The 26,122-nt window shown below is 37.3% G+C and overlaps 1 protein-coding gene across 3 annotated transcripts in view; it reads right to left on the bottom strand.

The window, feature by feature from the left end:
- sorcs2 (sortilin-related VPS10 domain containing receptor 2) overlaps positions 1–26,122 on the bottom strand; it is a 145,306-nt gene that overhangs the window by 59,536 nt on the left and 59,648 nt on the right. For all 3 annotated transcript variants that reach the window (XM_042728028.1, XM_042728029.1, XM_042728030.1), the window contains exon 3: positions 6,051–6,150. In XM_042728028.1, the coding sequence (XP_042583962.1) occupies positions 6,051–6,150 (100 nt within the window). The remainder of the gene's footprint in view (positions 1–6,050; positions 6,151–26,122) is intronic.

Below are 26,122 nucleotides of genomic sequence, written 5' to 3'. Positions count from 1 at the left end.
AAAGCTCATTACAACTTAAAGAGCCCATGACCAAAGAAGCAATTTGTAATACTTATACATGGCTAAACGATGGACTGCTTAATTGACTCCATAATCTTTTAAAGCTGAGCCAAAAAAAACTTCATTTTCAACATTAAGGGCAAGATTAAGGAAAATCTCTACCATGTCTAGGCATAAAAGAGTGTTTATTTGTCTGCCGTTAATATTTGGCAGAATGTCCTTTTCAATTTGACTGCAAATTCGAGTTGATGTTGTGGGGAAATGTCAATGTTTATATTTTGAAATCTAAGATTTAACATGGATTTAGTTAATTAATAACACCAACAGTACTAATAATCCATAATAATAAAGTGTTTGAGTTAATTTTTAGAAAACAGATCTATCTGCACTATGAGTATTACATCACACTACTTTACAGTAAAGTCCAACAGTCTATGAGCTTCGTTTCTGGATAAACTCAGATGGAACAATGAAAAATCCTTCACCAAAGAATGAGAAAATGTGAGGAAATCCTGCTAAATTCTTAAAGATAAAGCAGCTATAAGAAACAAGTGAACCTCTCTTGGCTTTTATCTCTCTTCCCACTTTCCCGGCTCTATGAGAACTTTAACCCAGAGGAAGATCATTCCATTAGGCAGTCACGCTCGTGGACGCGGCCTTTCTGCTTTCCGGAGCTGGAGGAGGTGAACAACAGTTTGCTTCACTCACTTTCCAATGCATGTATTAAACTACCAACTGTCAGAGATAGCCACTGTCTTTTATATCTGTTTTAGCTCGGTTTCAGGACACTGAGCAGGGAGATTTTAATCTCAGGTCTCATGCGCTGACTATAGCTAGTGAAGTAATGGGAGTTTTTCCAAAAGAACGAGTCTCTCAGAATGGAAGCGGATTTCTCGATGCTGCCAGCGTCATTAACACAGTTCATAAAACACACACCATAGTGGGTGAGATTTATATATGGAAAGACAACGTCTGAATATGATACAATGTAATATTGTTTCAGTTCTATTGCACCAAATTTGTGACTCCGAATCATGGAAGTATTCAGTTTGGATAACAGTCAGCAAAAAGGCAATGAAGACAAGTTCAGTGTTATTTAATATTTATAAGATGCAAGTATGTAAATGCTTCACACTATGTAGAATCTGAAACAAACCATAAAAGAGTAACAACATTGTTTCTCTGATAAAGTAGAAATGTCCTGCTTTCTCATTTTGAAGGCCATTTCCTATTAATGAACTTTCGCCGTATCTCTAGTGTGGACGAATCTCATATTATTTCCTGAATAATTGCTTGCTGGAGTTCCAGCAAGAGATAAGGCAGGACAAAGGAAGTGAAATTTATGCCGTTTGAAATTAAACTGTTTGCTTAAACTCTTTGTCTGAACCGCGCGAGCTATTAATGAAATGAAGACAGGCGGCACTGAACTCCACTGAATCCATTACTGCAGCCTCAGCTGCTGTTAAATCCACTGCTGAATATTTCTAATTAGACACTAAGAAAAGATACTGCTCATCTTCGTTAAGGGACTTAGAAATGTGATTTAATGGAGTCAGATATAGCAGAGACAAGGATAGCTTTATTTGCAACTGCTGTCAGTCTTGCTTTTCTGTCTTTCCCTGTTTCCCTCTGATGCTTCTTTCTTTCTGTGTCTCTTGCTCTCATTTACGCTCGGTTGAGCTTAGCGCTGTAGAAATGAGAGGGCCAGACGCTTTGGTTTTGGATCAGTGGCGTTTGATCCCTTTCCTCTATGCTGGAACGCTGTCTTATGCCACACTGATTGACATTGTGTAGTTGTACGGTGACCTGTGGGGTGTAGGAGCGCAGTCGCCATCACTCTCTCTCTGTCTCACAAAGCTTGACACACATGTTTGGATTTATAAATACACACTCAGATAGGGCAGAGCAATGCAGCTGAAGTGTAAACACTGTGACTCTGTGGTGTTATCAGACATTGCTCTTGTTTGTTTGAGCATTCAGACGCTGCAACACTGACTCTGAAGTTTGGTGCAGGACTATCGATCGGCTGACCAATGGAAGACTCGGGGAACATTCGGGAAAGCTGTTTAAAAACTAAAACTATTTTATACATTTTCAAAAATATATTTAATAAAAATTAATGGAGGGATTCCTTAATTTCTAAAACATTAACTAACATTAACATTCATAAAGAGATAAAAACTATTCTTTATAATTAAATAATTTTAAATGACATTTAGTTCAAGGAACGAAAATGAAAACCTGAAACAAACAAAATTTTGACAGGAACAGAACCAGAAACTGATGTATGGATTCAACAGATCACATGCACCTGCAGTGCTTGCAAATGGAGAAAACAGAATATAGGCTTACATAAAATGGAATGGCCTATATTGGCCTACACAAAATGTATTTCACTTAAAACATTGTCAGATTAACAAAACGAAAGAAAAAAATGTGCTGAGTTTCGGTTTATTGTGAAGCAATCCAAAGTTCATGGAAAGGAAAACATCTTGGTTACGTATGGTGACCCTCGTTCCCTGAAGGAGGGAACGGGGAGGTCACGTTGGTGACCGACGAATTGGGATATCTCTTCGATAGACCAATCTACTTCGAGTGTAAACTAAATGAGCCAATGCACATTGGCATGCAATTATTGCATCCAGCTGCCTCTGATCACGGCGTGAGTATAAGGCAGCAGGTGCAATGCATACCAGGTTTTCGCTGAGGAGCCGAGCCGGTGACCTGGTGGCTCAGCGGTGGTACAGCAACCGTGGCAATGGGACGTGATGTCTCGGTTCCCTCCTTCAGGGAACGAGGGTTACCATACATAACCGAGACGTTGCCTTTCAGTCGGTCACTCTCGAGGTCATGTCGGTGCCCGACGAATTGGAATCCCTACCAAAGCGCCATGGGTGCTGCCCTTTCCAGTGCCCTGTGCGAGCCGCCTGCGCCTCTATTTGGTGTAGGCCGGGGCTTGGAACAAGTAGTTACACTCACCACTGTCAAAGCACTACCTCACTGGGTGAGATTGGATAACACTGGGAAAACGTACCCATTCCGCTTAGAACAGGGACGCTACGGAAGCCTCATCCTTCCCGAAAGAGTTTTCGGAAGCAAATACACATAGAGCATCCATTTAGGTGTATATGGAGAAATTTGAGGTGATTAAAACCCTCTTGGGAAGGCAGAAGTCTGCCGGGGAAACACGGGCTCTAAGGCTATACTGTACCATGGACTATACACATACGAGTACCGCTTATGTCTCAATATGGAACCCAGCCTTCCATGGTTCTCACAGATTCATCATGAAGGCCTGGCGCCGGATGTTCCGCCGCATCCGGCAGCCTAGGGTGATGGAAGATCTCAACAGGGTTGGGGGGAGGCCCACTGGATACCGCTGGTACGCTCTTTGAAGAGGGCCCAGCTCGTTCCATGGGTTGCTCCACTGTATCGGAGGTGCAAGAGTAGTGATGGTCCCCTGAGGGTTGGTTCCCTGCGGGGTTTGCCACCACTGTAATCCTCAAACCACCCGCAGTACTGCTGGAAGTGGTTCTCATCTGTTGGCCGCCAGAACGAGCCCCAGATTGCGGCAGCGGCACCGGGACTCCGCCCCCCTGAAGGTAGCGGAGCCTGGTTCGCAGCTCCGAGATGATCATCTTCCAGTAGTGGGAACATGACTCATCCACGAAGGCCACCTCAGCATGCTTGATGTCCAGACACTTGAGGCAGCGATCGTGACCATCACCCGTTGCCAGGTAACGACCGCACCCAGAAACACACGGGTGAAGTGGCATCTTTATAAGGACGATCCGTCGTCTTACAAAGTATATTACATAATAAATAATATTTTAGCATCCAGATAACTCGCAAATATGGAAACATTTTGATTCGTACCAATCAAGGCATCAGTTCACCTTAAATTAATTTGTTTTTGGACTGATGTTTTTATAGTCTAAACACATAGCCTTAACTTTAGAGGATTTGTTGTGGAGAGAAGGAAACTAATAACTGTGTTTATCATGGATAGCCTATGTATAGGTGTGTGTATGTATGTGTATATATATATATATATATATATATATATATATATATATATATATATATATATATATATATATATATATATGGTGCTTATAATGGTTGTAAACATTTTTCTTTACCAGCAATTTAGCACATTATTTCTGAATGTAGCCTAATAATAAAATGCGACGTGAGCCTACGCGACTTATGTTTTTTTCCTCTCAAAACGCAATTTTATAAGAGTAGCATTTTTTAAACAATGCAGCAAATTTTTAAAGATATTTTAAAATATCTTAAAAAGTACTTTAATGTCTTTAAAGCGTTAATACTGTAGGTTTTTTCTTTTGTTTAGTAGCCTATAATTTGGTCAAAATCTAGAAAAGATGATGCTGTATTGGCTGTGATTAAGCGTAGCGGGTTAAGATACCAGGGCCCGTATTCACAAAACATTTTATCTTACCACTAAGAGTTCTCCTAAATAGCAGTAAAAGATTTTAGCTAAGATTTTTCTCTTAAAACCTATTCACAAAGCTGCTGAGACAAACTAGACAGAAGTCTTAAAAGAATAGACAGAAGTCTTAAAAAAAAATAAAGTTATTAACCAGTATTTTTTCTAGGCAAACCGGTTTCGGAATGATAATAATACAGAGGAACGCAGGAACAAAAACATTAAAATATCAATTGTGCTCAGAGTGAACCGATTGGATTTTTTTTGTTTGTTTTCAAGCCCTGACACTGCCATCAAAATTTTGTCAAAATTTTTACATTTAACCTATCTCCCAACCTACCAAACCGAACAGCAATTATTTTACACATAGATACCTTGGCGAATTAACACACAACACATTGCTTTTGTATAGATATAAAGACAAGTAAAGAGGTGTGAGAGATGATGAATAGCATCATAATATGACAACCACTGTCCAGCAGCACAAGTATCATTTCTGTTAGTTGAGAGTTGAAATGTGTTGCCAGCTCTTCAAATAAATGCTTTTCTCTGCAAGTGCCCCAGACAGCAGCGCCATTAATGAGGACACTCAAGGGTTGTTCCCTAGAAGCCTGCAAGTGTCTGCTTTCATGAAAGGCACTTTTTCCCAAACACAGCAGAGAGTGCACGTATTGTCCATCCCTGTTCAAAACACTCTTTGTGTCGACAGTCAAGGTACGGTCATCTGAGATTTGAAGATAAAGGACTCTGATGTGGGAAAAGGGTTTGACTGTTACGCCATCAGGAGTGACTGTGGAGTTACTTTTCCCTTTTTTCTCCTGAAGCCAACATTTCCTGTGCAATTTACTTTGCAGCCACAAACATCAAAACACAGCTTTGTCCTCAAACATACTGCATATAATTTTGAGTGATTGTTATTTTCCTGTGAATTATTAATTTTGTGCATTGTATCAAGAGCTGGAGACAGCAGACAAGCTTTGATGTGTCTCTGCTAAATCACCTATTATAGAATATAGGCAGCTAGCACTTCTTCAGCTGTGACGTGTGTTCATGTTTAAGAGGTTGTGAGGAGATTACTAATGAGAAGGAGATCCCCGTAAACTTCATTAGGATGACTTTGACACGCTTGAACATGTCACAGTTGCTCTAGGGTGATCATTACCATCAATCTCCATAAGAGAGGGGGAAAAAATCACATGACCTTAAACTCCTCACATTTAATTATACTCACACACACTCACGGGACATATTTATTAGATGTATTTGAAAAAATTCTAATATCAAGTGAGAAGAACCGTCATACAGTTTTATATAGTCATGTGAATCCCTGATATGTGCTTAAACACACTGCTGCCAATAAGTTATAATTGAGTGTTAATTTAAATATCTGTGCTTGATAATTAATTACCATACTCACATATTCATTAACATATGTGGTGAATAAAATATAATTAATACAACAATTATATGCATCCATCATGATAATAAAATGGCAGTAAAAGGGGAAAGTGAGTATTCTTTATAAAACTCTATTATTTATCTGTTTATCTATTTTTAGTGACAATGAAGAACTGTACAAGGATTTAGTAAAGACACTCACCTTTTTCTTATTGGTGGGACAGATGTAGAAGTTTGTGACTATGATGGTTGTCCCAGGCATCAAGTTGAGCTTGGTGTAGGTTGACCCATAATCACTGGATCTGCATGGAGGAAGGGAGCAAAAAAGAAAGAGAAAGGTCATCTTCCTGATATTATCACTAATTATCACTGTGAGTCACACACATATCCATCTGGATAGCATCCTCAGATTATTAGATTTAGAGCTGAGAGGCAACAAAAATGTATAACCCACTGTGTATAGTCATGTGTATATTTCTCACACAGAATATTTTTTGTAAAATAAATAGACTTTTTTTTTCAACTAATCATCTCTCTTACACTGGAGAAAGATACTGTTTGTACACATTCTCATGATTTTTCAACCCCAAATCTCTGTTAAGTTGTCATAAATATGTAAATATGACACTGGGCTGTAAAATATTCATACAAAATAAACACAAATTTTCAGAATGGCTGTTTTTTGGTGTCTGATTGCTAGTGATCTTGTGAACTGGAGTCAGCAGAACCAGTCAGCAAATAATGTAACTTTTTACAATTGTGAGAAATCTTTGTCCTGTGTCCTACATCCTACACTATAAGACATATCTGAGAAGCAGCTTTGGCGATGCCCGAAACTGCAGCTTGGCACATTTGGCCATCAATACACAGAGAGCGAAGGCTCTGGTTTGAGACGGTAAATAGCAAGTATATATATCCCCAGTGCTTTTTGATGTCATATTGCCTTTGACTCACATTCCCAAATGCTTGTTCAGTGAATTCTAGGCTAAAAAAATCTTTGGGAACTGACTGATCTATGTAGGCTACTTGTTTAATTTCATAAAATGAAAAATTGTAATTAAATTGTGATGAGCCAATTAATCATGTAGGCTAATAAAATGTTACAAAATCGAGGAGGCAATTTACTTTATTTTTCATAAAAAAATTAATAATAATAACAACAACCTGTTTTGGTCATATTTACTATTAATCGCCCAGTTCCCCCTGTCAATGATCTAGCACCCCCTCAGCACCTGTGTTCAGAATACTCTGGCGCCACCCCTGCTTTTATGATTTCTTATGTTTTGGTGTGGATGATAATCTTTTGCAAGACACTTTAAAATGCTAGTATGGACAGAGAGCATTCTGAAATGAAAATGCTGTTTTAAATGTATCTGGATTACTGTAGACATAGCCTAAATGACTGCTATAACAAAAGAATATTCAATTTGATCCTGACCACAACGGCATGTTTAAAGCGTGGGCAGACTCTGGCGAGGACAGCGTCAAATCAGTTTTAAAGATGAAGATGTTTCAAGTGTGGCAGCTAATGTGACGTAAACTAGCCAGAGACTGATGTCAGCTCAAGGAGAAGATATTTGAACTGCTGTAGATGTAAGACATGACAAGGCATCATCACAGGTGTGGAAATATTTGCAAAAATCAACCAGGCGGACAGCTGTGTCCTAAACCAGTCTGACACTGTCAGAACCAATCATTATCACACAACACAGTTACATGAAATGCGCTTAAGAACAAGGTCAAGGTCACAGGGTTACGTTTAAAGTGACCATGTCAGTTTCTTTTACCTCACTGTTAACATACTGTGAACCCTCAGTTAGGTTGAGAGAAAGTATACTGCTGCTGGCAGCCGATATAGTGTGCAAAATGCCTGATCAAAGACTATTCCTCAACACAAACATACAGCGCTAAAGACTTCCCCCATAGATCTAATTAAAAAACAGAAGTGAACAAAACTCTTCTCTGGAGCTCCTGCTGAGCTCACATTTTCATTTCTTACTTGACAGAACGGAGCAGAACATAGGTGTTTCAGCTCGAGAGGTTTAAATGAAAGCGGGAGGGAAGGCTGGGCAGACTGGGGGAAGTGCGCTACCGCTGATCATTATGCCAGGCATCATGTTTCCAACACATCACAGCGAGGTATCATGGCAGGATGAGGAGGGTCTGAGGAACAGCATCCTACAAACAGCCTTTTAAATTTAAACATGACGATAGGGAACATGATGGATTGTGCTTTTCAAAGTAGAAATTTGAACTCAAATACTTAAAATATAAACGTCTTTTTTTTAAAATGCTTGTTAACCCACCCATAATCAGTATATAAAAAACAGGGGAAAAACAAAAAACAGAATAAAATAAAAAATACTGCCATGTCGTCATTTTACATAGTGTAACCACTTGTGCTTGTTATCAAACTTGTCCTATCCTAAAATTATTAATACAGTTTCCAGAATCACGCTAAAATGAGATGGTATAATCACAATTGAGGCAGTGTTTTATTACTGTTCAAAATTTGCTTCATTATTACCAAAACATCCTCACCTTGGCTAAATTTAATTGATAAAAATACCAAAAAGCCATGACTATTTTTACATCATAATTGGATTCCTAATACATGCCATTCATTAAGAAAAGTCGAGTCTGTTAATTAGAATACTCAATCAGACAATGATGGCGTTCAGCGTCTCAAAGTGGAGTAAAACTCGGCAGAGGTCATCAGCGGAGTTGGTAGAGCGAGCGCCAGAAACAACCAACTCATTAAGTAAATCCTCTTGTGGAGAGTGAAATGTCAGAGGCCTCAGAGGAACATTATGTAACTAATAAAGCTAATTTGGAGGATTGTGTGGCATGCTGCGCTTCGGTTGCCAAACGTTTCGCTAATGATGCTAACTTAATCGGATGGCTCATTTAATGCCACTGATTAGCTGACAGGACTAATGCCGCTGGTGAAGGAGGAGTGTGGATAATAGAGAAACATGAAGGGAAGAAAAGGTGGAGAAGGAGAAAAGGGACAATACTTCAAAACTTCAAATCTAACTGACATCCAATCAATGACTTTGGCTCTTCCATCATAAAGTATTCAAACAAAATGTTTCAAAAGTTTGGTCTAATAATTTTTTTTTATGTTTTTAAAAGAAGTCTCTTATGCTCACCAAAGCTACATTATATTGAGAAATATTATTACAATAATAAAAAAAAAGTTTTCTATTACAATACATTTTAAAATGCCATTTATTTCTTTGATGCAAAGCTGAATTTTCAACAGTCATTACTCCAGTCTTCAGTGTTGCATGATCCTTCAGAAACCATTAACAGAAAAAGAAAACAAGGTGCATTTCAAGACAATTGAAATATATTAGGCATAAAATATCTCAACATCTACAGGATCATCTGCCAATCTACAAATAATGATGTATCCTTGATAATGTATCAAGCTTGTAGAAAGTCCAATTAGTTTTGAGGCAATTCTAAATCCCAGAATAAATCAAATTCTTGCCAAGAGGGAGAGTGAACTGTTTCCAAGTTTGGAAATGAACCGAAAACATTGTGAATTTCTGTATTCATTTGGGATCATGAGTCATACTCCATGCAGACATTGGCTGTCACACTGAATCACGGTTCAAGGTATGAGAACAGCCTGTGTATTTGGGGGGAAGCGCTGGAGGAAAACAGTAAGATCGGAAAACGTACAAAAGCATCTACGCATCGAAGAACGTGCACATTATTTTTCAAAGCCATGTACATGTCCTTGTGCTTGACTGATCTTTTTTGCTTGTTGATGGATCTCTATTGAAAATAACCGACACTTTGACAGGTGTACTTGATTTCTGTGCTTGTGTAAAATCCTTTAGCCAACCACTAGAGACACAGCGGGAGGTTAGCATTAGTGTCAAACATAATTTACGTGAAGTGGTGTCATAAATATTCTTTGACAGGTCTTCCAAAAACTAGACATTGGCCATGACCAGCCCCTTTAATAGACTCCCTGCATTTTAAACAGGCAATTTGTCTTGTCCTGGTGATTTGACAATGACATGCTCTTTGTTTTTTGTACTTTTAAATTGAAATTATTTTTGAAATTAAGCAAGTTTTTTTTTTTTTTTTTTTGCTAACTTGAAATGTCACATATGAAAATATCTGGTTGCCATTCACCATTCAAATAATGTACTTCCCAAAATATACTTGGTGAAGCTGCTCAAATCTGCTTGTGATAAGCCTGTGCCCACTATATTAAATTCTAGCACTTTTCAAATCTACAATGTGAATAAATTAAAAGCAAACATTTTTCACCCTTGAAAGTCTATAGCAGAATAGCACTCCTGCAGCTCAAACAGAACAGCATGGTGCTAACAACATCAGGGTCATAAGTATGACTCCCAGGGAATGCAGGAACTGATGATAGTCAAGTATGGTCAAATCAAGTCACATTTATTTCTATAGCACTTTTTACAATACAGACTGCAGCTTCACAGTAACAACCAAGAAAACAGCAGAATGGAATTCTGTGCAAGAGGTTCTAAAAAGAAAATAATGTCATTATTCAGTAGAATTCAGTTCAATTATTATTCAGCTCAAATTATTGTTTTGTTTAATGCACTTTAATAACAGTGTAAAGTTATTTATTCAGCTTGAGTCAGTTCAATGTTGATTCAATTCCGTTCAATAACATCGTCAATGCTGCAAGATGCAAATTTAGCTATAAAGCAGCTCTACAGAAGACAACAGTGTCATTATGCAACCGTTTGTGCTCCTCCAACAGTTTCAGTGTAGGCATATCGATAATATTCAATATTAAGCACATTTTAGACCTCAACTACGCAAGCCAAAGGCAACGGTTGCAGGGAACCAAAACTCCATCAGGTGACAGACACAGAGAAAGACAAGCATCTCAGTCAGAGATCCAGTTCTCCTCTGGCCTAAGCAAACAAACACAGTATGATAACGATTGTGGTACTTTACACCTGCATTAGATGGGAAAGGAAGAGCTGTAGTCTGTCCAGCAGGTTGAAACAAGTTAGAGCTTCTGTCTTTAGTTTAGTTTAGCCAGATAACCAGTAGTATGAGACTAGAATATTAGTGGTCATAAGCACAATGATTGTGCGCCTTGTTAAAGTTGGCGTTGAGGTACTTGTCGGTCCTGTCATAACGTGTTCATAAGTAGCCAAAGGGATACAGTACATATACCTTGAGTGAGAAGTCAGTTACATTTTTATAAAAGTGTCTGCCATGTCTACGACTTTAGAAAGGATAAATTGTAAATCATAATATGTAAATGGTTAGTAAATCATGTAACTGAAAGAGTGCATATAAATTCTGCCAACTGGAGAGCATCCAATATACTGGCAAATAATGTGTCATTTCTTGAACATTTACACAACTTTAACACAAAGTACATTAGAGCAGCAACTAATTAATTACTCATTCAAGAATTCTTAAAGAGCAAAACATTGAATAGGGTCCAACGTCTTTGATGACTCATATTTGCGTCAGTTTTTAAACACCCTGTACACCATTAAGATGCACAAACAGGTAGAAGTAGGCCGTGAGGAGCCAGGTATCAGCACTCAAGAGGATCTGTGAAGTGTTTACACCAGTGCTACAACAGTACAAGGACAGATATCCTCTAATCTAATGATTCTAATTTCCTTTTATCCTGTGTGCTTGTTGTTGTGAAAATTAGAGGTATTTTAGTCCTTCTGCATTAAGAAACAAGACGCTCTGGTGCTGGATGCTGGCAAATGTCTTGTAAATGCATTTAGGCTGAATTCACCCTTTATAATGACATGCAAATAACTGTGAAATGTAGCTTGCTGTGTTATTTATTCCTAAGCACTAAATCAAATATTAATTATCTTTTTTATGATATTCGTAATAAAAAAATGAAAAAGGGAAATATGCTGTTTGAACAGTCAAACAGAAAACAAAACAGAAAAACAACTGAAAGTATACAACAGCCTCAAAAATTGGCTTCTATCTTTGAATCATTAAAATCATTTTCTGGCTGAAAACCCCACAGTAAAAGGATTCAAAGACTGAAATGAATACTAAAGAGAATGCCAAATTAGTTATAAATAAACACAACAAATGCTGAAATTAGGAAAAAGTCATTTCCAAGTGTGTGATTGTCTCAGTGGGCTCTGTGTTGGCTCAAATATCAGAAAGTGGAAGCGAAACCACTCAGTTTAGTAAAGGTCGTCTATCAAAATTCTCTGCACGAACAAGGAGACTTGCGAGAGAAGCCACAGAACAGCCAAAAATACCACTTTGAAGGTTCAGTAGCAGAGAATATTAAAGCATGTCTGGATTTTGCCAAAAAACATAATAGTGACCTGAACACAATGAGAAAAGAGTTGTGGTCAAATGAGACATAGATCTTTCTAGAGAAAATCACAGTGATCCGTGCAAAGCAAGTCTAGCACATCATAAACTTCAAAATGCAGCTGCTGTACAAGGATGTGTGGTGAACTGAATTAAGAACAAAATAAAAGAATTGCTAACCTGATGATACAGAACTAATTGCAGCAGAGTAATAAATGCACTTGTAATAAGAAATCCTATTACAATATTTAAATAGTTTTTAATATAAACTCAATGAAATGGCCACTCCATTCAAAGATGCCTGAAATGTATTTGGTAGTTATTAAGCCACTGCTGATTAATTTACACCCCTCATATTATACTGCCAGGGGGCAATTAATTCTCACTAATGCCTTCTCACTTAATATTATGAAAGGCTATCATATGGTTTTTATTGCACAGAGAGCAGGAAAAGGTTATGAGACTTCACAACTCAAATTTTGTGTCTATTTTAAGGCACACTATTCCCATAAAGAGAATGTATATGATATGGCTTTTCAAGAATCTGTATGTTTGTATTACACTATTGGATTACTGACAAATTGGATTAATAAAAAAGATTGCCCTGCCTTTTTTGTGAGAAAATATGTAAAGGAATAGTTTGTCTAAAAATTCTGTCATTATTTAAAAACTGATTAAGGAGCAGGGAGTCGGTCAACATACCTACACTGCGCATCTGAGGGCCTTGGGTCTTAATTACGTGAAAAGGCTAGGAAATGTATAAAGAGCAAACCAACAGTTTCTCCAGTCGGTTCACAAACCAGTTAACTAAAAGAAGAGATCATTTGATGGAAGCCAGTAGAGAGAGAAAAGAGAAGTGTTGTTGAATCCATGTGTCCACGAAAGTTAGAATGACTCACTACGTTTGTCTTGATCAGCTCTGATCTCTCAAACCGAAAACACAACCATCCACCCTCCAACCCTCCAACCCTCCCAAAGGGTATTACCTCACCGCTACTCTGTAAATAGCATATCAACATTCCAACTAACCAGAACGCTTCTATTGTGTACAAATAGCTCAAGGGATTTGTGAAAACTGTCAGCACTTTACAGTACAATACAATATTTTATAGCACTTATTTTTGAACCTATTTAAAAAAGTTTCTAAAAGATGCTTATCAAGGTAGCATTTATTTGATCAAAAATACAGTAAACCAGAAATATTGTGAAATATTATTACAATTAATATAATTAACTTTTCTATTTAAATATTTAAATATAAATATATATATAAATCGTTTATTCCTATGATGGCAAAACTGAATTTTCAGCTGTCATTACTCCAGTCTTAAGCATTACATGGTCCTTCAGCTCATTTGGTGCTCAAGAAACATTTCGTATTATTATAAATGTTGAAAACAGTGCTGTGTAATTATTTTGTGGAAACCATTATACTTTTTTTTTTTTTTTTTTTTTGTAATATTTGATGAATAGAAAGTTAAAAACCACATTTATCACACAGGCTATTTTCTCCTAACAGCAGAGCTGAATCAGAGGGAAGCATGACCCAACACTCATGGAAAGCCCTTAGGGATGATCTGTGTGGTTTGCTTTCAGAAAAATATGTATCTATAATTTCAAAGACTCAGTGTTGCAAGGGGGCCTGGTCAGCTGCCAACTTGAGGCTGGGAACACAGAGATAATTCTGACTTGTGCAACTATTAAACAATCTGGGGTGCGTTTCCCGTACACCGACGTAACCCACTGATTAACCACCATAGTACGATGCATCGTTGTTGAACTGAACTAGCTAGTTACCACTGTTTCCCGAACACGGTCGCATCTCCGTCGTTTGAGCCACATTAGTTCAACAACATAGGGCCATTGTTAATGACGTCACGCAGATGTGGTGGAGGAATAACTTCTGCTATTTAACTGATTTGACATCTCTAAGATGGTGCTGTATTGAACATGGCACCTGATGACTAATTTACGATTTTTTGTTCCCTGTCATTTTGCTTTATTTGATGTTTGATTCACCGCGGGTTTCCTCTTACGTCATACCCCGGGGTTCCCTTAGGTATTTGTGCACATGCGCACTCTTCAAAAACGGTGCTTTTAGAGGAAGCGCAAACATACATAGATTAAAATGCATTTATATTTAGATAGAACTGGATATATAGATTACATTGCATGTTAGCTTGGTTATTGTGCCCAAGAGCATATTTATTTGCTCATATTCAAACTATGCTTCTAACCACAGGTCAAGAGCTGTAGTTGCAACCACGTAAGTTTGCGATGCTGTTTGCGAATGTTCATTTGAACTATGGTTTCAGGAAACACCGAATCGTTGGACTATGCTGGTAACGACAGAACTTGCGACAATAGTTGGCTAACGATACTTTGGGAAACGCACCCCTGGTTAGATACGGACATGACCAAAGCAGTCCCATAAACATTCTGAAACAGAAATCATGCTGCACTCTTAGAAATAAAGGTTCCAAGAGGAGATATTCACAGAGATGCCATACAAGAACACTTTTCAAATAACCTTACAATGCGCATTTCTTAAAAGAACCACTTTTCTTACATGTAAAGAACATTTTAATAATCTAAAAAATAATCTTTTTATAAATGTTTTGCATTATAAAAAACCTTTTGCACAACAGAAAGATTCCATGGATGTTAAGATTCTTCATGGAGCCACCGATGCCCTTAAAGAACCTTCATTTCTTTAAGAATGTAGTATGAGTTCTAATATTGAGTAGAAACACCCTCAGGCACACACACATACACACAGAGGGAAAAACTCTCATTTACACCTACAGAAACATAGACAGAGTCTTTTGCCTGTGAGTACTGGGCAGCAGTGCTGTAATTGGGAGCATTTATCTAAATGACACCCTCATAAGGACCACTGGGACCAGGGCTGAGAATTCAGAACACCAGTGACATATTTTATTTTTACTTTCTCTCTCTCACACACACTTTCTTACTACATTTCTTATTCCTGCATTAGATATAAATATGACAGGAAGCACAACATTTCGGTGGAAATTTTAGCAACAAAACAAGTATGAGATTTTCTGATATTTATTTCTATGGACACAATGTGAAGTGAAGGAATATATAATATTAAGTTATAATTAATTTTAAGGCCCACTCTAGACTTTAAGACAAATCTTTACAAAATCACATCACTGACTGCATGAACTGACAAGATATATTGACTCAAGGTCAGTAATAGAGAGCAGACATCAGTAAGCTAGAGATCTTTTTATATTACAGACATATTGGTCAATAAAGCATAAATATTTAAAGCCTGCTTCAGCATATATATGTGGTTACACAAACCAATATGTTTCACATGAACATGAAAATATACAAACACTTGCACAAGTGGTTAGATTTTACATTGATTTTACTCAAGAGTGTTTGCCCTCTGAGCAGTGTTTTAACACTCATTTATCAATTCCATCCAATAACATGAATGATTTACTTAAATAATGGCTTAAAATCACTTTATTCTTTTTATATACTACATATTATCTCTATAAGATGCTATTGATCTGTCAGGTAAACTCTTGTTCTGTGTTACTACATAATTCTTCTATTATCAGCTACCATATAACCTTTAACATCACCTACTGCACACTCTCTAAATCTCTGTTTCTCTTATCTTCGAGATGCTAATTGATCTTTGACCCCTCGATGGAAGATCTGAAAGACAATTTGTGTGCTACTGGGTTCAAGGGTCATATCGCTAGGGAAAACTCCCCATCATGGCACCACCGGACAGCTGGGAAGCAATCATTCAAATAAAAGAGAAATGGCAGGTTCAGTGACAGATGGGAAAGCAGTTAACCGCAAGTCAAAGCTTTCCTGACATAGAGAGTGTTTTGGGTAGATGGATGCTCTGAAGGCAAGAGATATTTTATACTAACTCTCTCTCTGTGCGTGTGTGTGCGTGTGTGTGTGTTTGACTGTGTTCTTTGTTTGTTTCCCTTGTAGGAAGTATTCTGACACAAATCTCTCTGTTTGCCTGAGGAATCCACAATGTATCATCTGTAACACTCCTCACAATTTATCTAATCTGAGAGGGAAAACACAAACACTTAATGGGAACTAAGCTTAAGGAGCTCTGTTTCAAACAAGCTATGATAGAAACAAACAGAGCAAAAAATAAACCGTCTCACAGAAACTGCTCATTAATATAACATAATCTTAAAGCACACTATTCCAATGGGATTAACATAAAAATCTAAATTCACACATTCTTTATGTACGAATCCAATACAAACATAATACATCTGATATCTCTCTGCCTGCTTCCCATGGTCTCAAAGACATTTCTGCTATATGACAGATAACCATGTTATTACACATATAACTATTTCATCTCTCCTGTCTCTGACATTTTGATGCTGAATAAATTAGCCGAGTATAAATATTGTAAATGTGATGGTGATCGACTGATGAACTGAAATGACATGGTCTTCACATCTGTCCTGTTATATCACCCCATGTGTCCACTAAACACTCAAGAAATGTGCCCTATGCAGCTTCTTGTAGCGTCCATTAGCTACTGCACATTATGGCATCCATTAACATTTTACAGTGCTGGCCATTTTGAAAACGAAGATTGCTGAAAGCATAGTTGGACTGAAAACCTCATTCTGTCACAAGCTTGTCTTTCATAAGTGTGAAATTTATTGGGTGGGCAGCTCATTTTTTGTGCATCATTAGTAATTGCATTAAAAGCACACTTGCAGCTCATTTATGTAATTGCATTAAAAGCACACTTGCTTTTATACTGGACTCATAATGTATAAATTTGCCGACAGCTGGCGCTTCTGGGCTGTGTATGCGAAAGAGATAAAACAGTTTTTGGCCCATCATCAAACATACCATCATTTGATGTGAGCTTATTTTTATGTGGTAACACCATACACTAACAAAAAAAACGATAACTAGAAAGAATAAAACTAACATTATTACCCTAACAAGAAACTCTGGTATCAGCATGGAGGAGAGAGTGAGAAACAGAGAAACACTTGCTGAGGACTGACTACATTCATCATACACAAGCCACAAAAACACCCATTTAGGAGCGCCTCTGACTGTCTCTCTCTCACACACACATGCACACACACATTATACAATCCTGAAGACCATAAACAATCCAATTAAGGGCCAAAGTGGGTGTCTTTACAAGGTCTGTGCTGTGTGTGTGTGTTCTCTCTGACAGAACCCACATGTGACCAGACATTGCACATCGTCAACAGGCTGTTAGTTCAGAGACAAGTACATCTGTTCATCCCCTAGGGACTCTTGTCAAAATCTCACATTAGTTAAGCAGACACACACTCAAACAAACAAACAAACAAATACACACACGTTTACTTGCCTATTTAAATGAGTACATACTGCAGACTTCTATTGTTTTACAATACAAAGGCAATTAAAATAGTTACAGATTAATTAAAATCCTTTATATACTGTATAAATGTATACAGTATACAAATTTTGATTGCCTTTGCATATACATATATATATATATATATATATATATATATATATATATATATATATATATATATATATATATATTTCAAATAATAATGTCCAACATCTTTGAATGTGTAGAGGTATTTTCACAGATTTCTCTGAGATTCTCAATTCTAGGGATGAACAAAACAATATTAAAGAATAACAAGGGTGCTCTTTTGAAGCATTGGTCCTTTTTTGTCTTATATGGTCCTGAAAAGCAAAAATAAGAGAGACACATTTCTAAACATTAATCAGATACAAATCTGAAGCCTCATTGAGGTAATCAATGTATTTGTGATGGTGGGGGGTTAGCGGGTACTATAAGACACTTGACAATTGTTTGAGAGGGGCTATTGAGAACCATTTACACATCTCCATCTAATTGAACAAATCTCTCTCTCTCTCTCTCTCTCTCTCTCTCTCAGGGTGAGGTAGCACAAGAGACAGGTAATCTAATCAGCAGTCCACTTAGCATAATTGAAATACACAGTCCTTGACTAGGAAAGAGGAGTGATCTATCTCACTTTCGTCATTATTTGATCCATCCTCAAAAGAACCGTGTTTTATCCTGATATGCAACACATCAAGAGACTCACGGCTGCTTTGAATCTCATTGATCTGAAACAAAGTAAATACTGAAGGAAAATAGCTAAGACTTAGATCCTGTACAATGTCTATACACCTAGTTTAAGTAGATCGAGTGTTTCTTACAGGTATCTGTTTTTATAACATTTTAAATGATTTTTTTTATTTACTTACTTAACCACAATTTAAGTTAATTAACATTAGGTACACATAACATGGTAACATTTCTCACTTCAATAAAAAAAAAAAAAAAAAAATCTACTTCTGAAAATCAGCCGTAGGGTGCAAATACTGTCCCTTAATAAAAAAAAAATGTTTTCTTTTAAAAAGCTATTTTTTGACACAGTGGTTCAATAAGTGGGTCAGATGTTAATTCAGAAACCACTGTAATGAATTCAGAGTTCTGACTGATTCATTAAAAGAAGTCTTAAAAGAATCATTTGTTCAGGACTCAGACTACTCTGTGCTCTATGTATGTTTGTACCTTTTAAGGGTTACTCTGCCGCAAAATGAAAATTTTCATTTTGGGATGGAGTATCCCTTTAAGCTCGAATTGTATTTTGTTATGCCACACCACTGATGATTCGTGCTGTATAGTGGTTTGAAAAACACTGGGTAGGTCACATTAAGTACAAAATTAAGATATTAAATTGCTTTGAAGTCAGACACTGATTTAGATGTCGTCTGTACAAGGTTTTTGTCTCCAAAAATGACCTCTACAACATCCACAAGAAATATCTGCAGACATCTGAGTGTGTGCATGTCTCCAGTCCCTGGGGGTCTCTGTTAGCAGTCAAAGCAAAGCAAGTCATCCATTAGAAGTCACACACACATTTAGGTGTCAGGTGAGATTATGGTTAGCCCACGGGGTGACAGGAAGGTCACACACACAAACACACTTTAGTTTCACTATATTAGTGAGAAGATCTCCTAGATGCAATGCTTTATATATGGAGGTGATGATACTTGCAACCCCCCACCCCTTTACAAGCTAGTAAATATCAGTATAAGTGAAGCAAAATTTAGCTGACTTATGACCACTTCAAATGTCCTCACAAGTCAGTTTTTAATATGTTTCACTATATTTCTGAGGGAAGGGAAGACAAACATGCATGTCTAATGATTGCATGGTAAAATAAAATGGAGGCGGGACATTTAAGTGTACTGTCAAAGAATGTACCAATCTTGCTACAGTGCCCTAACTAATAAAACACAGAGGAAACCATGAACTGTAGGTCTGGTAAAACCTGTTGCTTCTCAGAATTTGCCAGTAAACTCCAGTAAAATCAAAATTGCATTATCGACAGATGTGTCAGATATGGTAAACATATGGCATGACACTGAAATCTAAAACATTCTTGAAAGTTGACTTTAAAATAAACATAAATATGATGTCAAGTCACCCATTTACACAGCAGAAGTTCATTAAGTGCCCTCTCTGCTGTTCCTGTCCACTTGAGCAGTGTTTTGGAAACGCAGCAGATGCTTCTTAAACTGTGTGCCACACTACCCTTGGGAAATCAGGTCAGATTTGATCAATCTCAAAGCACAGCACATGGGGAGCCAGGATAAGCAAGTAGAAAGGGAAGTTCATGTGTGACCTGATTAAATAAAAGTGAACAGAGAACAGACGTGTACTCTCTGACTCGCTGATTGATGCAATGTGCACAGGAAAAAGCCAAATTAGCCTGCTTTAAACATTGGTTGGACAAGATTTGTGATGGTGCAACTGCAAATCCCAACATATTTTTGCATACAAACAAGTAAAACTTAAAATAGCTGTCCATAAGTAATAGGAAATCAGGGAGTTTGACATTATGGACATGACAAACTACTGTGTGGATATACATTTGCTTGTGTCCCTGCTTCTCTCTAGCATTAAAGGGATAGTTCACTCAAAAATGTAAATTCTGCCATCATTTACTCACCTGTATGACTTTTTTATTTTCTTATGTGAACATAAAAGAAGACATTTTGATAAATGCAGTGTTTTTCTGTCAACACAGAGGAAGTCAACGATCACCTGTTTGGTTACCAATGTTCTCCAAAATATGTTCTTTTACTGTATGTAAGTAATGCAGGTTTGGAACGAGCATTTTCATTTTTGGGAAAATTATCCCACATGTTGAATTGTATTATTGCTTATGTATTCACTGCAGGTCACTTCACACTCACTGACACTAAAGGTGCATGTGCAGAATGTCTACAGACAGAGATACGGCAAGACTGTGAATGTTATGGTGGAATCAAAAGAAATTACAAAAAATGCATAATTTAAAATATTACATTAAGATTCATTACAAGCATTATTGCTATGGCAATAGCAATTCCTGGTTATGGCAGGTTTTAGGATTATGCATCTGTTTCTGCAAAAGTTATTATGATAAGATGTTTGGGGGAAAAAAAAGAAAATATTTTCAGGAAATGAGTCAACTGTTTATAGCCGAGAGAAAAGAACTTTTACAGAAACAGCTGAACAGACATTGTAGAGTTCAAGTCTGTTGATGTGAAGCAAGTCCAGGCAGAATCTGCAGACATTCATGCGTTCCAGTGGAATGGATTTAAACATGGTAATGTTAATCAAAGCTAAGAACACTTATATTGGTAGCTAAAGCATAAATCCAAATTAGTCATAATATTTAATGAAAGAACATGTCAAGGCCGGGGGATGTTGTACTGTACATACACGGGCGTTCCTGTTCTGAGGAGCGCACATTCTGTGTGGGCCTTATGGGAAGGAAAGAATAATTACAGAATAATCTAAATGAGGATGATGCTTTATTTACCATTGATTCTAGTCTGTCTTGATGGTGATGTTTGCAGATCAGCCGCTGGGTTCTCATATATTAATACACCACACAAACAGAGAGTTAGATTGCTGTTTGCCTTGCAGAGATGAAATCTAACAAAACCCCAGAGCCAGATGGCCTGAGGGGTAAATTATGGAAAAGCCCATTAATTTCCTGTCACTGAAATGGAATTCTGCAATAGTTCCCAGTTTCTTAATTTCAGGATGTTCGAGTGTGAGATTTCACTACATTTTTCACTGTCAGAAAATAAACATTTTGCATTTCTAAGTATTTTGCACTTTAAAAGTGATATACAGCAAATGTCAAAATGACCATTCCTTTTCAGAAATCGGTTTTCTTATTGATGCACTTATAGCCTAGTAACTGAACATTTCATGACTAATAGATTAAAAACTCACAAAATCACATTAGCTGCAACCATTGTCTGTAATTTTTCATAAAGATCAACATATAAAAAAGGCAAACGTGTGCCTTGTTGGAATACGCTAATAGCCCAATTTTTTACAAAGGCTGTCTCGTTTATGAAGTGATATGTATGTGCTAAAGTGTTTATGGATGGACCCCCTCCCCCCACCTCTCCAATGACTCTCATCGAAATTTCTTAATGTTTTTATGAATTCCCAATTCAATAACTCCAAGGTTTATAAGCAAAAGCCTTAAGCCATATTTCTCACTTTAATATGACACCTCCTACTTAAGCTACCCAAATTTCATATTCCCTACACAGCAGTGGGAGCTCACGCTGGCACATATCCAGCTTCTCGTCTTCAACTCCTCTCTCTCTCACCCACTGTTTCTCTGATCTAACATGACATATATTGATTTATATTTAACACAATTCACTGTAATTGGCACTTGGGCAATTTAAATAATTTCAATTAAGTTTTCAACACATTCTATATGAGTTTAGGCTTAATGAGAAGCATGAAACGCTGCCAAAGTCAGCAACTTCCAGCAAACAGTCGAGAGACAAATTCAATAAGTGGCAGGTTCAAATGAGTCTTTATTAGATTCTGGTTTATATAAACATTACATCAGTAAAATCTTAATAAATCGTGTTTGTTCTGGAGCTTTATTAATTGTCTTTGTATGGAGCTGCAAAAAAGAGTTCTAGAATTTGTTTTCTAGAAAATTAAGAAACATACAGGTCAGGAATGATATGAGGGTTATTAAATAATGACATCATTTTCATTTTGAGGTGAACTAATCCTTTCAAAGCCAAATAAAACAGGGATTACAGAAACTACAGCAAATGACAGAACCGTAAAATGGGCCGGTAAAAACTGGACTCACAGCATACCTGAACATACACGATGATGGTGAGTAATGCCATCAGTCACACTCTGAGCCAGCGGGTATCAATTACTCAATTAAAAGAGCCAGCACCCCCTCTTTCCCACCGGGACGCAGTGGTCAGCAGCAACACGGCGGCCTCCTCCCAGCACCCAGCAGGACCTTACAAAGCTATCAGCTAAGAGGATTAGCATTACGCCAGTGTGCAGCCTGTTTGCTGAGTGTGCCCATACAGCGAGTCTGGAAATAATGATTAAATATAGAATCACATGGATAGAGGGCTCTCCTTCGGATGTTATAAATATTTTCATAATAATAAGAGGATAACACGTTCGATGCTGTGGGTGTAGAACACAGTCTGGCCCTGTATGTAATGCATACTGAATACGCTACTCCCATCTGTGAATTAATGTACAGTATTTATCAACAGTAATAACTGTAAACGTGTACTTACATTAAATTACACTAATGGATACTACTACTACTACTACTACTACTAATGCTCTACAATTAAAGGGTTAGTTCAAAAATTAAAATTAGTCCATGTTTTACTCACCTTCAAGGCATACTACGTGTATATGATTTTCTTCTTTCAGACGAATCCAATCGGAGTTATATTAAAATTGACCTGGCTCTTCCAAGCTTTAGAATGGGAGTAGGCAGGTGCTTTTCTTCAACAGTCCAAAAGTAGTCAAATAAAGTGCATCTACCATATTTAAAATGATATAAACACCTTTCTTTCACTTCTGCTAACTGTCGTAGGCGGAAGCTGTTCCGGCGGATGACGTATGACGTATGCGTAGTGTAAATGATGGTGATTAGTGACGAACACGGAAACATGACAGAGAGAGAACAAAACAAATCGTCGGTCTTTGCTTCTTTAAACCAAAATATAAGCCTTTGATAAACAAGAATACTTTGCTTCTTTAACGCCAAGAAGAAACTGGTTTTCTTTTGGTAAACAAATGTTGGTTTTCACGAGACTCACACGCCTATGAGCTATGCCTACTGTACGTCTTACGTCATCCACCGGAAAAAGGAGGCCTTTATTCAGCCCCTGGAGCCGTGTGAGGCACGTTTTAATATGGACAGATGCACTTCCTTTGGCTACTTTGGACTGTTGAACAAAAACACACGCCAATGCCATTATAAAGCTCGGAAGAGCAAGAACAATTTTTAATATAACTCTGATTGAATTCCTCTGAATGAAGAAAGTCATATTCACCTAGGATGCCTTCAGGGTGAGTAAAACAGGGACTAATTTTCATTTTTGGATGAACTAACCCTTTAAAAGAATAGTTCACCTTAAAATAATAATTTATGCAAGAAGATAAGAATTTTTTTTTTTTTTCAAAATATCTACAGAAAGAAAGTCATACATGTCTGGAATGACAAGACAGTGACTAAATGATGACAGAATTTTCATTTTTGGGTAAACTCTCTTAATATTTATTTAATATTTCCCTTTAATATTAAATCTCTTTAATATTTCTGTATTAATAATCTACAAATAAACTGTCTGAAATGCTACAGCTTTATCTTATGACAGTATGATAATATTTATGCACACATAGCCATTTTGACAATTTGTTTTAGAGAATACAAGTGGAGACAATACCTGAAATACCAGAAAACCACTGCAAATTTTCAGAAAATCTGTCATTAAAGTTAATTTTGGTTTTGTCTACAAAGCAGTATTATGGATATAATGAGCATAAATACCCTACATTAAATTACAATCTCTCACATCTTATCAGCCATGATCATATTAAAATAATCACTTCAAATCCTCCCCGTCATTAACAACACAATCAAACAAGCACAGAAGACAGATACAGTCAATCTCTTCTCTCCCTCTACATGCCATTACAGCTTGGGACGACTGAATCATCTTACAGTTTAAGGACTAATTAACTTAATGTGCCCACATGTGTTACAACATTAACCACATTATGTGATGGGCCTGTAATGCTGAATTGGAACCCTGATTGTTTTCTGGATGGGTAACTCGGTAATCATGTGGTCTGTCTTCCTTTAGTTCTTAGATGCCTAAACTGTTTGTAATGCTGGAAGTGCGTGAACCTGTCTGTCTGCCGCTGAGTTATTCACGACGAAAGTCAAGGTCTCCTTGGGTCTGTATTCATGTCTTCATTGGTTTGCCTTGCCACATACACCCAGACAAGCTGAATCATCAGACAGCTGCACATAGCGCTTGATAAGACCGGTTAAACCAAATATTCCTGAGGTCTAGGGGACATAGAGCAGGCTGCAGAATTGACAATATAGAAAATATGTGCCCAGAAATAAAAACAGCAGCTGAAAGATTTGAAAGTTTTAAATACAATATCAGTTTCCTTCTACTTGCAATGTACATTGTGTATCTTCACACCTCCTCAACAGCATTCAGGAGTAATGAAAGCATTTTTAATGAATGTGTTGGTGTTCATTCATGGTTTGGTCAACCTGATTTCCATGTTAGGCCCCAAACTGACTGTCTGTTGTTCAGAGTGTCAGCGCATTCATAGCGACCAGCTAGTGAAAGCGCAGCACACTTGGCTCTCTCCAGGACTTCCTATACTCCAGAACTTCCACAGGACTGTTCATTCCCTGGCTACTCAAGAGCTTCCATAGTGTGAAAAGTGTTTGGGATAGTGGGGGTGAAAGGAAATGAGTGAGAGGAGGAGGAGGCCAAAGGCTTGGCAAAGTATGACAGCATCTGTGTCGGCCACTTTTGCTTTAATTAAGGAGCCCTTCAATGCTTGCAGTGTGGATTTCTCCTCAAATCGCCATTCCTTTCCTCATATCCTTCTTTCTCTTAATGCCCTGGGGCTTGGAATGAAATTGTAAAGGATCATGGGAGGTTATCCACACCATTATTCAGGGTGGAGAAAGTCTTGTTGGGTCTCAAACCAATCAAGTCATTCACAGAATCAGAGCCAGCGTTGCTATAAGAAACAGGAAAGTCTCTATGGTATTGTGGATAAGTGATGAGAAAATGTTTTCTCAGAGAAATATTAATTATTATCTATCATATAATAATCTCTTTTTACTTGTTCATTTCAACTATATAGGCTGTGGCTCATTAGTGATGTTATTTACATAATCAGGCTGTGTTCACTTTATAATTGGTCAAATTGAGCTCATACAGTATACTGCATAATGGTTGTCAAATTATCTATTCTGAACATTAATATCTAACCTCACCTATATAAAAAAGTACTATTTTACCTGTTAGCATACGATTAGATTTGTATGAAAGCATAATTTTTATTTAATAAATAAATAAGTATAAAGTTCACCCCTAAACCCAACCTTTAATGGGAAGTAAGCAAATTGTATGAAAAAAATCCAAATGAGATCTTACAAATTCGTGCAAATTCACCAGCAATTTGCCAAAACATAAAATAGTTACAAGTTGCTATAACAGTGACTGCGCATTTGCTAAAATATGCAACAGAGTTTACTGCATCGAAGACTCTCAATACAATGTGCTCCACTTGATCTTCCATTCCAGTGTGACTAATGAACCAGGCTCAATATCAGCTATGATTTTTAACATCTTTACCTTGCAGGGTAGGTCAGTTCATTATGCAATGAGTTGACCTTAATAGGGGACCAAATCTAGGGTATATCTCTTAGGACCTTTTACAAAGCCAATTTCAATACAGTATGTAACAAACATGTTTTACTGGTGCCTTCCTCATAGTTGACCCAGAGCATTGATACCTTTGTGGATGGT

The sequence above is a fragment of the Cyprinus carpio genome, chromosome B7, assembly GCF_018340385.1.
Source record: "Cyprinus carpio isolate SPL01 chromosome B7, ASM1834038v1, whole genome shotgun sequence".
Taxonomy (NCBI): Eukaryota; Metazoa; Chordata; class Actinopteri; order Cypriniformes; family Cyprinidae; genus Cyprinus; species Cyprinus carpio.
Note: the sequence above shows the minus strand (reverse complement) of the source record. Positions and strands in the feature narration are given on the sequence as shown.